The 15,146-nt window shown below is 38.3% G+C and overlaps 1 protein-coding gene across 14 annotated transcripts in view; it reads right to left on the reverse strand.

Moving 5' to 3' along the window:
* SCEL (sciellin) overlaps positions 1-15,146 on the reverse strand; it is a 329,617-nt gene that overhangs the window by 65,203 nt on the left and 249,268 nt on the right. For 11 of the 14 annotated variants that reach the window (XM_059144698.1, XM_059144697.1, XM_059144702.1 and 8 more), the window contains 4 exons: positions 12,951-13,019; positions 12,119-12,157; positions 9,962-10,042; positions 7,907-7,972 (listed from right to left, as the gene is read on the reverse strand). In XM_059144698.1, coding sequence (XP_059000681.1) covers positions 7,907-7,972; positions 9,962-10,042; positions 12,119-12,157; positions 12,951-13,019 — 255 coding nt within the window. The remainder of the gene's footprint in view (positions 1-7,906; positions 7,973-9,961; positions 10,043-12,118; positions 12,158-12,950; positions 13,020-15,146) is intronic. The other 3 variants (XM_059144710.1, XM_059144707.1, XM_059144708.1) reach the window with 2 other exon arrangements.

Below are 15,146 nucleotides of genomic sequence, written 5' to 3' on the forward strand. Positions count from 1 at the left end.
ATAGTTTCACACACGTGAACAGATACATGGGTGTGTGTGCATGTGTGCACACATTAATGTACATGCACACACACACACACACACACACACCACACTCTCTGGCATTAGAACCTTTGTCCTGCAATCCTTTCTTCTTGGAACGGCTCCATCCCCCCCTTATCTCTGTATTTGGCTTCTCTTGCCTATCCTACTGTACCTCAAACACAACCTCTACTGGCTCCCCCTCCATGTCTCCACATATTTTGTGGCTATTGCAATCTTTGTGTTTATTATACCCTCAAGGACTTGCTCTACAATTCATTGATAAATTGATATTAATATGTACTTATTAACAAATTACTATGGATAAAATTGTATGGACGACTCATAGAATTATAAGATGATACCATTCATTAAGGAGTATACCATGAAAATAAGTAATGTTCTAAGGTAATGGGCAACTAAATGCCAAGTGAGGATTGTAGAGAATAAGCTTTTTGAGTTCAGATGACAAAAATAACTCCTTGGACTGAGAAAGCTATGGTGGAAGTGAGATTCATACTAGACTGAAAGTTGGACTGGTTTGGGATGTAGACAGCATCCACTCACTCTGCATCCCTGCTACTGATCTCATACTGATCTTCACCTTTACCATGCAATTGTAAGAGAGTATCATTTTCTGGTTCCTCCTTCACCACCTGATGTGTAGACACACATCAAGGTTCAACTTTCATTCTCTTCTCATTTAATATTTTCTCCATTTCTGAAGATACTATATTTAAATCTCTGGTATCATTTCCAAACCTGGGTCTGTGGCACAAATGTCTTGCCTGAGCACCTCCCCCAGCTCCCACTGTTTGGTAGTCACCTCCACAAACAGACCCTACCTGTTCCAATCAAAACTCAGCCTCTTAAAACCAACCGTGTATTCCCCATTCTACTCCTGTTTATTCCTATCCTGACCGGTGGCATCACTGGGCTTAAAATCACCCTGTGTATTATGTAATTCCTCTCCAAATGGCACACCTCTTTCAGAACCTCTTCTCTGAATCCTGTTAGAAACTTTCTTTACAACATCAGAGTTCCCAGAGTATGTTGATGTTTTTCTCATGATCCCACAGCTGATCTTGTGTTGAGATTTCTTCTGTGTCCATGCTATGCAACTTTGGGAGCCATAAAAGACCTCCAACTGCTGCTGCCTGTCAGAGTTCTCTGACCCAGGACTGCCTTCCATTCTGCTGAGTGGCATCACCTAGATATGAAAGCCCTTCTGTGAATCTTCCTTTCGTTCATGAGTTCCCTTGCCCTCTTCCCGTTCTGGGTGGTGGCCCCTGTGCAGTAGCTTTAGGAAAGTCTTATGTGGGAGTGACTCCTTCCCCAGACAAATCTATCAAAGTGTCATTCAAATAAGGCTCAGAGTATGCAACTACCCCCACCCTCCCCCACCGTGGTCATATCCTTTTTCTTGAATGGCACCCAAGTCCCTCACCTTCATTACAGTGACTATTGAAAAAGAAAAAGGAGATAGGCCAATGACAGTTTTGATGTTTTAAATGTGGGTGACTGGATGTTTATATTATTGTGACACAAGAAAATAATTTTATTTTTAAAAGTAGCATAGAATGTTTCCCAAAGAGAGAATATATCATCATGCTTGGTTATGGGGATGAGATTCTCTGAGAAGAGCCTGGCACGGCAAAGAGAGAACTGAACTGCATGCATAAATAATTAATAGACATTTGAGGGGTGGAAGGAAGGGGGGGGGTAGGGGGAGAGAAAAAGAAAGATGGAGGAGAGAAGGAGTGAGGGGCTGTTGAGCAAAAGAGCGACAAGATCAGGCCTGCAGAGAAATCTCAGCCAAGAAGAAATAACCCGTAACAGGTGTGACCAAGAACTACCAAACAGGAATTTCTAACATGACATTTGACCTTGTTTGGGCTGGGCTTCTACAATGTATTGCTGGCACTTTTGCCATCCCATGTCTTACTGAAATCTTATGCAGGGGGTGTGTGGACAAATCAAGGGAGGAAGCTGCCGTCTTCCATACCTGAGTGAGTATGAAGCAGAGAGGACAGAACAGGCAGAAGTGATATTTTGAAGAGAAGACAGATGAAAACATGGCCACAAGAATGTAAGTGCCTCCAAATGGGGGAAATGACAGGATTCTAAGCAGAGAGGAACTCTATGTTAAGAGTCTACAGAAGGTGGGATATGGTGCATTTAAAACAGATTATGTGACCAGAAAAGAGAGCAAAAGGGAGTTATGAGGGATAGAAGCCAGGTAAGGGCAGTAGTCAGTGCTAAAGATTTGGGTCTTTATTCTAAGAAAAATGAAAAGTCATTTTTATTTAGGGGGAAGATATGTTCCAATTGTCCTTTTATAAATATCGCTCAGGCAGCTAATGTAGAGAAGAGATTAGGGGAGTGCGTATCCAGATGGCTGAGGGGAGAACACCTAGGTAGTTACTACTGTAGTCCAGAAAAGATATGATAATAGAAATGAATGGAGGCATATGGATTCTAGAGGTATCTTGCCAATAAATTGATAGGATTTACTAAATGGATTGGATATTGGTGATTAAGGGAAAAAAGTGTCAAAAATAACGTAAAGTTTTCAAGTGTCAGTGGGCTGAAAGATGGTGTTCTTAGTTGAGATAGAGCACCAGGTTAGTATGGAAAATTAGGAATTTCATTCTGAACATGTGAGGTTTACAAGACTTTTGAGATATGTAAGGGAAGATGTTGAGCACATAGTTAGCTGTCCAAAGTCACTCAGAAAAGAGGTGTGGAGTGGCTATAAGTGGAGTCAAGAGCACACATGTGGTCATTGAGGTCCTGGGCATGGATAACCTGTGGAGGGGCAGAATACAGAACGAGAAGAGGGGAGGAACTTTGAAGCTTCAGGAGCATGACCAATAAATGGCTGGTATAGGATAACGAGGTGGCAAAGGAGACTGAGAAAGACTGGTTAGAGGAAGGAAACCCAGGAGTACGTTTGGGGTGTGGAGTAGGGGGGTTTCTCAAAAGAGAAGGAGAGAGATTTCCTAAAGGCACAAGTAGCCAGTAATGTCCTTTGAGGGTCAAGTAATCACAGAGAGTGAAACGTCAACAAGAATTTATCAGCAAGGTCATTTGTGACGTTGAGGAGAGCTGCTTCTACGAATTTATGGTGGTGGGAACCAGAGAATAAAGATGGCAAGTATCATCAACTTTTCTGAAAACCTTGGCTGCAGTGGAGAGATAAGGTGCCCCGTTGAACTGATTTGTGTAATTCGGCTATTATTATTATTATTATTATTATTTTTAAGTAGGCTCCATGACCAGTAGGCTCCATGACTCTGACCAGGAGTCAGATGCTTAAACAGTTGAGCCACCCAGGAGCCCTTAGGCTATTCTTTTTTTTTTTTTCTTTTCTGAGAGAGAGAGAGAAAGAGAGAGAGAGAACTTGTGCATGGGGAGGAGGGGGACAGAGGGAGAGCAAGAGCTAGAACGTTACGCAGACTTCAAACTCAGTGCAGAGCCTACCCAAGGCTGGATCTCACAACTCTTGAGATCATGACCCCAGCCAAAATCAAGAGTCTGACACCGTCAACAGATCCTCCCAGACCCCCCTCGGATATCAATTTCTAAGAAGCTATTTTTTAAGGTGAAAGGGGCTTGAATATAGAAGGGAGGGAAACCAGTGAAGCAAAGATTTGATCACAGAGGTAGAAAGAAAGACTGACGACAGTAACACGGAACAGCAATTATAAAAGTTAAATCTTGATTCAGTCTTAATTCAAATGAAAAGAAATAATTATAAGAAATTATAAAAAAATATATAAGAATATTTCAGAAGAAATAACCTTGTTGACATTGGAGGTCATTCAAATATGATGCTAGATTTTTCCCTTCTCAGCAAAAAAAGGAAGAAGAGGTCAGAAAATATTTCCATCCCAATGACCAAGGAGCGGCCTTCGAAACCAAGAAAAGGTTTTATTTAAGTTTCAAACTTTAAATGCTATATGTCTTGTTATCATGAATCAGAGCTTCTCTCCTTAACCTTGTTTTATTTAAAAAAAAAAAAAAAAGGCAAGAGGCTTTCAAAGATATTTAACTCGTAACTCCAAAATTCTGTTTGATCACCCAGATCTCAACCTCTCATCATAAGACTAACGTATATCATACATAAAAGGATACCTGTTTTAAGAAATTGCTTTTTTTATTTAGCTATAATATATGGTTATTTTAGAATTCTCATTTAATCTCTAGTTGAACTCACCAGTCTTGTGTTAATTGTACCCAGAATTAGATGTAGATATAGTTATAGATATAGATACAGAAAGACACATAGAGGTAAACACAGTCCTATGTAGTCATAGGTATAAGTATACATATACATGTAAATATAGATAAAGCTATGATAGCATGGGTTCCTCTGCTGGTAAAAGAGCTTGAGACACTTTGTAATGAATACATCATGCCTGTGACAGATTTTAATCCAAACACGACGTCCACAAAGGTCTTCAACCCCAAAACAACCAAGTTTGACTTTTCGATACTCTATGAGAAAGGAACCGGTGAGGGATGACATGCTCCATGGTGTCGAAGGCCATGGAGAGGTTAAGGGGGAGAAAAGTTGAAGAAAAGGACTTACTCCAACAATGGCGGGGAAGTCTGGTGGTCGTTTCAAATGTGCAGCACGGACAGGGGTATGTGAGAGAAAATGAAATCTCTGGGAATGGTCCGGTGATGGGAGAAATGAAGGTTCACAAAATGAAGAATAGAAAGGAGAGCAAGAGTGCAGCAGTAAGGGGAGATTCTCCTGCAGGAGATGTGAGAATGGGAAAAGAGAGAAGGGAACCAATGTGTAAGGGAAGGATGAGGGGAATAGGTTTAGCATCGAGCTATTAGCTAATATTAAAAATCATAGTCCTCCATTTTCATTTTTTTGACCTATTTTCATTTTCTTTGTGTTCTTCTGGGGACAAAGATCTCTTTTTCAAGTCTTTGGTTCTTTTTTATCATTTAATAATTGCTTCTATTTTTTCAGCTTTCACTAAAAAGGCTCTTTTTCAGCCCTAGGAATGCACGGGCATTAAAGGTGAGAAACAGAAGCTGTACTCTGAGCTTTTCCAAAGAAAAGCACTTTAGAAATCAAAGGCATTGCTATATTGTTATTATTCCCTCCTTTCCCTGAAAGCCTGGCATGACATTAGCTTGGATCCTCAAAGAGGAGTCTTTCAGTTTAGCTATTGTATTAATAATCTGTGCCTCTAAAAAAGGAAAGGATATCTAAACTGATCAACCTACTCCAATAATCTTCTCTTTCCTTTAATTTTGGTGCTATGGATCTGATCCAGGAACCAGAAATAGGAGCACTGTGACTCGTTTTATCTTCCACATAAATTATATCCAGCAATGCTTAAATTGTAAGGGCATATAGCCAAGCCCTACCAGTTCTGTGCAAACAGAGATCCACAAGCTCAATGGGCATTGAAAGCATGAGATACGAACTCATGAATAATCCTTCGGTATTCTTACACAGCTATACAACCAGTTGCTTATTATAGTGACAATTTACATTAATATCGAAAAAAATAAATAGAAGATGAACATAAGATTTTAGAAATAAGTAATAAATATTCCCAAGTACCAGTTATCTATCAAGACAAAATTGGATGGATCTTAAAATACTCAGGAAACAACAGTAACTAGCAAAACTCCTAGTTATTATTTTCCCCACTCCTAGTTATTAAACACCCATGAAAGTTGTGACTCATGGAGACATACCTAAACACTGCCCGAGGGGAAAGAAGGTTTTAAACTAGAAACATAATCCATACTTGGCAGTTCATATAATTGGAAGTCACCTATAGATGACTTTCTTTTTCTTTAAAAAGAAAATAAGTCAAGCGGAGAAAGACAACTATCATATGATCTCCCTGATATGAGGAAGTGGAGATGCAACATGGGGGGTTAAGGGGGTAGGAGAAGAATAAATGAAACAAGATGGGATTGGGAGGGAGACAAACCATAAGTGACTCTTAATCTCACAAAACAAACTGAGGGTTGCTGGGGGGAGGGAGGTTGAGAGAAGGGGGGTGGGGTTATGGACATAGGGAGGGTGTGTGCTATGGTGAGAGCTGTGAAGTGTGTAAACCTGGCGATTCACAGACCTGTACCCCTGGGGATAAAAATATATGTTTATAAAAAATAAAAAAATTATTAAAAAAAAAAAAAAAAAAAAAAACCTTGTCTTTCCTGCAGCTCAACAGAACTACCCTCTCTCTACTTGTCAGAATCAATTAATAAAACCAATTAGATCTTTAAATTTAAAAATAAAAATAAAAATAAAAATTTTATAATTTATTATTTATTAAAAAATTAAAAATATATTATATGTTTATTTAAAAAATAAAAAATTAAAATTAAAAAATTAAAAAAAAAGAAAAAAGAAAATATTTTAATAGAATGGAGCTACAATTCTAAGTTGTGATTGTTCAACAAGTTTAATAATTATACATGTAAAACTAATATGTAATATATATAAATATATATGGGTGCAACATGTGTGAAAACATGTGGACATCCTTATAGAACCAACCTAAACTGTAATAAAGGACACTGGTTTCCAAATATATCTATTATTTGGAAATAAAAGAGACATCAAAAGCCTACACAACAGATGACAATTTTAGGAAATAAAACAATCTAATGCTAAACCAGCATACTGTTTAATAACTCTTTTTTCCAATGGTTGCATTGGGAAAATAAGTCCCACTGGAACATGGAAATGTTCACTAAATATATTCTGGGGGTTGAAGACATAAAAACAATGTTGGATACCCTAAAGCAAAACCAAATCAGAGACTTATTTTTCTTTGTGTGTTAGAGATGGCATAGAATATAAGAGTTCTGCACAAATGTCTGCTTCTCTGAAGATCAGAAGGTAGGTTCCATGTTTTGCTCTCTGATACATCCCAAGATATTAGAAAAATATCTGGCATTCAATAATCCTGTATGAAATCAAATGCTTGTTGACATTCCTAACATGGATTTTGTAGAACAAAGTATCCTCCATGTAGTCTATTATTTTGGCTATAATTATTGATCTCAACAACAAAAAAAATAAAAGTAGAAAACACCCATTTATCTCTTAAAGTTTACAAAGAGCTTGCAACTCACATCTAGTTGTCTGGGTTCATGGCTGCCTGGAAGTGGTTGGTGTACCAGGAGCCAGTGGAGCCCTGTCTGCTGCTTCATTCCATTCTCTCTTCTGCCACTTGTGGGTTGAACCGTGCACCCCCAAAATTCATATGTTGAAGCCCTAACCCACAGGGCCTCAGATGCGACCCTACTTGGAAAGAGGGTCATTACAGATGTAATTAGATATGTTAGAGGAGAATAGGCTGCATATCCAATATGACTGCTGTCCTCTTAAGAAGAGCAAATGTGGAAACAGACACGCACTCAGGGAGAACATCATGCCAAGATGAAGGGAGAGATCTGGATGATGCTTATACAGACTGAGGGATGCCAAAGGGGTGCCTAGAAACCACTAGAAACCAGCAAAAAGTGTGAAACAGACTCTCCCTACCAGCCCTCAGAGGGAACCAACCCTGCCAACACAAGGATCTTGGACTTCTAGCCTTTGGAACTGTGAGAAACACTTTTGTTACCCCCCACCCCAACCCAGTTTACAGGTTTTGTTATGGCAGCTCTTAGTAAACTCATACATCCACTGACTCCTCACACCTCGTCAGATTTCCTACCAGAGGCACTGGTAGCCTGACCTCACTCCCACCCAGCACTGTCGTGTTCAGCGGTCAGAATTTACAAGATCTCTTCCAGTTTATTCCAAAGTTCTCTCAATTATACACAGTCAAGACCCAATGCATTCTACCATTAAGTTACAAAGCAATGACATCTGACACCTTTCCCTTACCTTCTGGTTGTTCCTGTGCTTGGGGTGGAACTGTAACCTGGAGGAGGAGGCGGAATCCAGGACTGTCTGTTAGGAAATGACATCAGCTATAAATGTGGTGCTTGAAGACTTGATCCCACCCACATGTCCACCAGGAAAAGCTGAAAATAATTTGACACTCAAGAGGCACTGAGATGACTTTTCTACAGGTTTTGGAAATAAAATGAAAACTATTTCATAAACTTAAAAGGAAATGACTATACCACAATCTATGTTCTCTGCTCCCCAAATAAGCTCCTTTTCCCCCCATTTTCTTGACACTAAAATGTGGAGATTTCCTCAAAGAGAAATATGAAGAAAATCTGGGAAATAATATTTGTTTAAAGTAGCTGGTGGGTTCATGGGTATTTATCATCAATATACCTCTTTTTCTATTTTCTGCATATCTGAAACATTTTATAATCAAAACCAGTCATGCTCTATTCTACATAGTTTTTAAGAAGCTGTGTGATTTTAAAAAATCTAAAAGTAAGAGTATTGAAAACACAAGTGAACACCCCACTAATGCTAACTTCAATTATGTATACATATGTATGTACATATATGCATATATACAATCACATATATATCCAATTAGAAAGATGTCTTCACATTACTGGGACTTAATTTTAATTGATAGAGAGAGCTTAGGGCTCCATCAGAAAGATTTAGATATGGACCAAAAATGAAGATATGTAGAGGACAGTGACATATCAGAGGAAAGCCCAGGGAGGGAAAGGCTAGGATAAGAAGGACAGGAGAGCTGGCTTTAAATTCTTGAAACAGGTCTGTTCTCTGAGGCACTGCAGGTGCCTAAGAAGAGATGGGCATAAATCAAAGTAGATTTCAACTCAATGTAAGTCATCAATGCTACTCACAAGAACTAGTCCAATATATATCATAAAAGTAGAGTCTTATTGCTGGCTTCAGTGATCCTGAATTATGCCTAATCTGTCAGAGGAAAGATTCTTGCAGTGGATAGGAGATGTGAAATTTGGGTCCAAGTGAGAAAGGTGATCACATTTCCTGAGACTTGGCAGACACAGCCAGAATTCTGACTGCAGGAGTGTTTTGGCAATCAGCCAGTCATTCCACAAACATTGGCACCTAACCCAAACTAGGCAGAGTTCTAGGCACAGGCAAAGAAAATAAAAACATTTTTAAAACACTGAGGTTTGTGAATGCTTGTTTTCCATCTGATGATGATTCACTAGCACTGTGTTCTCTCCAACAAGCAAAAATTGCTTTGAACATCACATTCTGTCTCATGAAGAATATTCTGCCACCACAGGTCTAGCTGCTTCTCTGTGCCCACTACATAAATAGAAGTCTCAAGATGGGGCCTTTGACTCTGTACTTGGAAGTAGGACCAACCTAATCTACAGAGCAGAGGAGACCCCAGCGATGCAGACAGATTTCAGGAGTGTGGCAACATTTGGCCATCCCACAGTCGTAATTATTTCAGGGTAAGGCATTCCCCGCAGTAGGACTCTACTAAAGGTGTTACCTGAAGTAGTTTATCCTTTGCTAAACTCTGTTCATCAAAAGCATTACCTAGATATTCAAGGCCTCAAGGGACCTAGAGAAAAGACTGCATATTTGTTTAAGATCATATTTATTCTTTTATTTAGCTTGTGAGCAGGGGGAGGGCAGAGGTAGAGGGAGAGAGAATCCATAAGCAGACTCTACAATGAGCGAGCACAGAGGTCCCCCTGGGGTGGATCTCACAACCCTGAGATCATGACCTGAGCCAAAATTAAGAGTCAGACAATTAACCGTCAGACGCTTAACCCACTGAGCCACCCAGGTGCCCCAAGACTGCATGTTTGAAACAGAAAAGAGGAGGAAAAGGAACAAAGTTTGAGGACAGCAGAATCCAGTGGAACTGGATCCCTGGAAAGGGAGGAAGGAACAGGGACGAGAGACCAACTTCTGAATGCTGCGGGGCATCTTGATGGATGGTTTGGTTCAGAAATTAATAAAGGACAACCCTGTACAGAACATCAGCAAGAAGCAGATGCAACCAGCCCGTCGTACCTCTTTTTCTTTACAGGAGTTGTCACAGCGGTGGGAGCCGGGGTGCTGGCAGTGTTGGCACTGAACGAAACTCTAGGTTGCCTGTTCAATCACAACCACAAATCACATTCTTGAAACTTTTTTATGCCATCCTACCTTTGAAAGGTCTTATCCTCTACTCATATTCCCACCTGCTCTTTACCCACCGTAAAATGTTTCAAAGGACAAAAGAAGAACAGAAAACAAGTTCTTCCTTAGTTTAGCCATTTTATAAATCATCTGGCCTTCATCCAAGTAACCAGAACTGAAGAAACTGAATGAAACCATTCATTATATGACATTGTGTGTCTGAAATCCAGACCAATGAATGCTGATATGCTCCGGATTCATATTATATATAAATAAAATCCTGTATATACTGTGACCTGCAGAATTATATTGTATCATTTTTGCAGTTAATAGCATTAGATTGTTTAAGACAACATTTAAAAGTGACTCTTAATCTCACAAAACAAACTGAGGGTTGCTTGGGGGAGGGGTTTTGGGAGAAGGGGGTGGGATTATGGACATTGGGGAGGGTATGTGCTTTGGTGAGTGCTGTGAAGTGTGTAAACCTGGTGATTCACAGACCTGTACCCCTGGGGATAAAAATATATGTTTATAAAAAATAAAAAATTAAAAAAAAAGATAAATAAAATAGCATTTAAAAATAAAAAAAAATCACACCATTTTATTTTGTTTTATTTTATTTTTTAAAGATTTTATTTATTATTTGACAGAGATCACAAGTAGGTAGAGAGGCAGGTACAGAGAGAGAGAGAGAAGCAGGCTCTCCGCCGAGCAGAGAGCCCGATGCAAGGCTCAATCACAGGACCCTGGGATCACAACCTAAGCCAAAGGCAGAGGCTTCAACCCACTGAACTACCCAGGAGCCCCTGAAAATCACACCATTTTACATCTTATTTAGCATTTATGAATATACATAGCCCTTAAAAAAAAAAAAAAAAAAGAAGGAACCCAGACCTGTTTCAATGACTGAGAGGTATGGTCCAAGGTGAAAATTACTTTATTTGTAAATAAAAATTTAAAAGCCAATTCTGTTTTAAAAAACCCACCTAATTTGGCTGTTTATAATCGCTAGTAGTACGTTTCTGAGAAAATGTACTTCACCTAAATCAATTACTAACAAACATGATTTCATGACTCAGTTGAATTGTAGTGATGGTGTTTGAAAGACAAGGGAAGTAGGGGAAGAAAGTCAGTGGCCATAAGAACAGGGAAAAATAAAGATCCGTGGGAGAAAAATAGTAAAGATCAAATGAGTGATGAGCATTAAGGAGGGAATTTGTTACAATGAGCACTGGGTGTTGTATGTAAGTGACAAATCACTAAGTTCTACTCCTGAAACCAATATTACACTGTATCCTAACTAACTAGAAGTTAAATAAAGATTTGGAAAAAGAAAAAATAAATAAAAAGGAAAGGGGAAAAAAATAAGACAAAAAAAAGAAAAGAAGAAAAGAATGTTTGGTTAAGATGGTTTGGTAAGATGTTTGGTTAAAACAGAGGTTGGTATGGGGGAGACGGGCAGGGAGAGGAGGGTGGGGTTATGGACATTGGGGAGGGTATGTGCTATGATGAGTGCTGTGAAGTATGTAAACCTGGCGATTCACAGACCTGTACCCCTGGGGCTAATAATACATTATATGTTCATTTAAAAAAATAAATAAAAATTATATATATATAAAAAAAACAGAGGTTGGTAAATTTTTTCTGTTAAAATCCAGATGATATGGGGCGCCTGGGTGGCTCAGTGGGTTAAAGCCTCTGCCTTTGGCTCAGGTCATGGTCCTGGGGTCCTTGGATCGAGCCCCGCATCAGGCTCTCTGCTCAGTGGGAAGACTGCTTCCTCCTCTCTGCCTGCCTCTCTGACTACTTGTGATCTTTGCCTGTCAAATAAATAAATAAAATCTTAAAAAAAAAAAAATCCAGATGGTAAATATTTAAAGTTTCGTGCACCATTTTCTTATTTCTGCTAAACTCTGCTTAAGCAACAGGAATGTGGCTTTCTTATAATGAAACTTTGGCCCGAGGGGCATATACCCTGGTTTGTCTTCAATGCATACAAAGAAATACACTTTATTCTTAAAATGTAACTTCCATCAGAAAAATACATACATCTTTGCTGCTTCTGGTGACCTAAACGTGGACATGTTTCTGGGGAAAAAGACAAGAAAGGCAAAAGTATGAGCAGCAACAAAGAATGAATACTTGCATCAATTTGCAATTGTCCATGAATTTAGAGTTTCTATTTAAAGGGAGACATTATTTGAGAGAAAGAGAAAGAAAAGCATCACTATTTGAATAAGTTTGATAAGGTGATTTCATGATCTTGTTGTCTCGTACTAGATTCTAAAGGAAATCATTTTATTTCATAAAATTCAGTATCATTTAAGCCCTATGTTTCTATTTATTGAGTTCAGTAATTTTCTTTAGCAAAAAGAATGTAAAATTGGCATTTACATTATTTCATACTCTTGCCACCAGGTTCATTTAAAACAGAAACATGAAAGTGGTAAGAATGATGACCTGAAGCAATGAACTCTCAATATTTAAGCAAGGCAACAGGGATGCCTGGGTGGCTCAGTTGGTTAAACGTCTTTCTTCAGCTCAGGTCATGATCCCAGAGCCCTGGGATAGAGTCCTGCATTGGGTTAGTTCCTCAGCAGGAAACTTGCTTCCCACCTGCTGCTCCCCCTGACTGGGCACTCTCTGACAAATAAGTGAATAAAATCTTTAAAAAAAAATTAATCAAGGCAACAAACATTTTCTATTTCTCTAACCATGAAGAAGAATAAAGGTATATACTCCAGAATTTTTATGTTTAAAAACTAGAGGATAATAATTTACAGAAAGATAATCAAGTAGGACAGAAGAATTATAAGTAGATAAGTAATGCTTAGAAAATTATTGTACTTGGGTCTTTCCCAAAGTGAACAGATACTGGTACCTATTGGTTAGTTGGTTATCCAAGGTATTGGCCTTATATGTTTTAGTGGCATCATTTCTGTCTGAGATCCTTTATAAAGAAACAAGACACAAGTTTGGGTGAACATTTAGATCATTAAAGTCCTTTCATACTGCTGTCATGAAAGAATTACTCCACAATAAAACCTTTTGTTGGTAAAGAGATTTGTTTTCAGGTGTTATATTTTAGAATATTTTGCAATTTAAAAAAAAGCTACTTAAGACAAAATCTATTTATGAGGCTATTTTGATACATTTTGGAATTTTTAAGGTTTATGCTTTCTACTAGACTCTCTGATTCATGGAACATTTAACCCACTATTTTATTTTCATTACTATTTAATAATACAGTTGACCCTCGAATCAAATGGATTTGAACTGCACGCGTTCACTTACATGCAGATATTTTCGACAAATACAGTATGGTATTGTAAATGAATTTTCTCTTCTTTATGATTTTCTTAATAACATTTACTTTATTATAAGAATTCATTTATGTATAACATACAAAATATGTATTAATCATCTGCTTATGTTATTGATAAGGCTTCCAGTCAATAGTGGGTTATAGTAGTTGAGTTTTGGGGAGTCATAAATTATGTCAATTTTTGATTGCATAGGGGTCAGCACCCCTAAACCCTGTATTGTCAACTGTATATCCAGTCAATGATGGTACTTCCCAAGTCTGGAAAAGGTATCAATGAAAGACAAGTTTTTTGTTTGTTTGTTTGTTTGTTTGTTTTTAGATATTTTGTGGCATAGGCAATGCTATATCTCTGCCAAACTAATTTTCTTTTCCTTCTGCGCACACAGGAAGACCACATTTCCCATTCTTCATTGCAATTAACTTGGGACCATGTGGTTAAATTCTAGACTAAAGAATGTGGGCAGAAATGTTGTTTGCTACTTCCACACCCATCATAAAACCTCTTGTGTAATCTCCTTCTTCTTTCTTCCTCTTCCTACTATGGTTTTGTTGTACCTGGGCTGAAGATGGCTGCATCAAAACGTGAACTTAGATCCCTGAGTCACTTCAGGGAGCTGAGACATCCCCCATCTTCCAGCCTACCACACTGGACCCTCAAGAGAGTGAACAGTAATCTTCTATTGTGCTAAACCACAAGAGATTTGGGGGCAAGAGAAGGAACTTGTTCAAAGAGTTACTCTACCCTGGTGAATTAGTTTACTTTGACTAACACATTTAGTTAATAGCCTCTAATGGCCATCAGAGGTTTTAATCCCTCAGATCTCAGGTCTCCACAAGGAGGTCATATCTGGAAAAGGTGATTTGTGCCTTGTGTCGGAAAAGATAAATTAGGAATCCTGTGGTCTTCATGCCAATGGTGGGCTCTCATGACTGCAGAGCCTCCTTCCCTTCCTTCCCTCATATCAGATAGGAAGGTTCTTCTTAAGTCATAGGACTATTCCCTGGAGCATTCTGCTGACTTGCACAACACTAGGATGTAGCAAAATTAGGCTCAGGAAAACAAAATGTCAGCAAAACTTTTCTGTTGATCCAATACTATGTGTCTACTATCACTTTCTCTAAACTGTCAATTTTACATAAACTATTCCTAGAAAGATGCGAACTAACTTTTCCAAAATATTGGATAAATAACTATAATACATTAAAATGTTATGCATCAACTCCAAACAAATTTTTGTTTATAGAACATAATGCCACAAACTGATGAACTCTTAAATGCAAAAAAGGAAGGGAGATTGAAATCTTCCAGAACTCCATATTCTCAACGAACCATTCAAAATCCAGGCATTAACTTGTACATGCTCCTGGAATTCAGGCATAAAAAATTCATGTCCAAAGTGATCATCAGGCCAAGGACTGTAACTGTATCCCTGGCACTAACTGCTACTGAGCCTCTGGGATGGTTATATTTAAAGGGCTCTGCAGTAAACCACCATGAGTACTTTAAGAGGTCAAATGACCTTAAATCTTAAATCTTAAATGTTCCTTGGAAACTCTACTCATACTTTATAGCTGTCTATGAGGCCCTAACATGAGTTAAAAATAATCTTAGAAAATTGCTACTCTGGTTCACTGAAAACAACAATCTGTCTAAAACAAACAAAACCTTAATATCAAACATTCTCAAGGTATATATCAAGGCAAGTTCTGATGTTAAAATTAAACAAAGTTAATAAAAATTCTACAGTGTAG

The sequence above is a fragment of the Mustela lutreola genome, chromosome 13, assembly GCF_030435805.1.
Source record: "Mustela lutreola isolate mMusLut2 chromosome 13, mMusLut2.pri, whole genome shotgun sequence".
Taxonomy (NCBI): Eukaryota; Metazoa; Chordata; class Mammalia; order Carnivora; family Mustelidae; genus Mustela; species Mustela lutreola.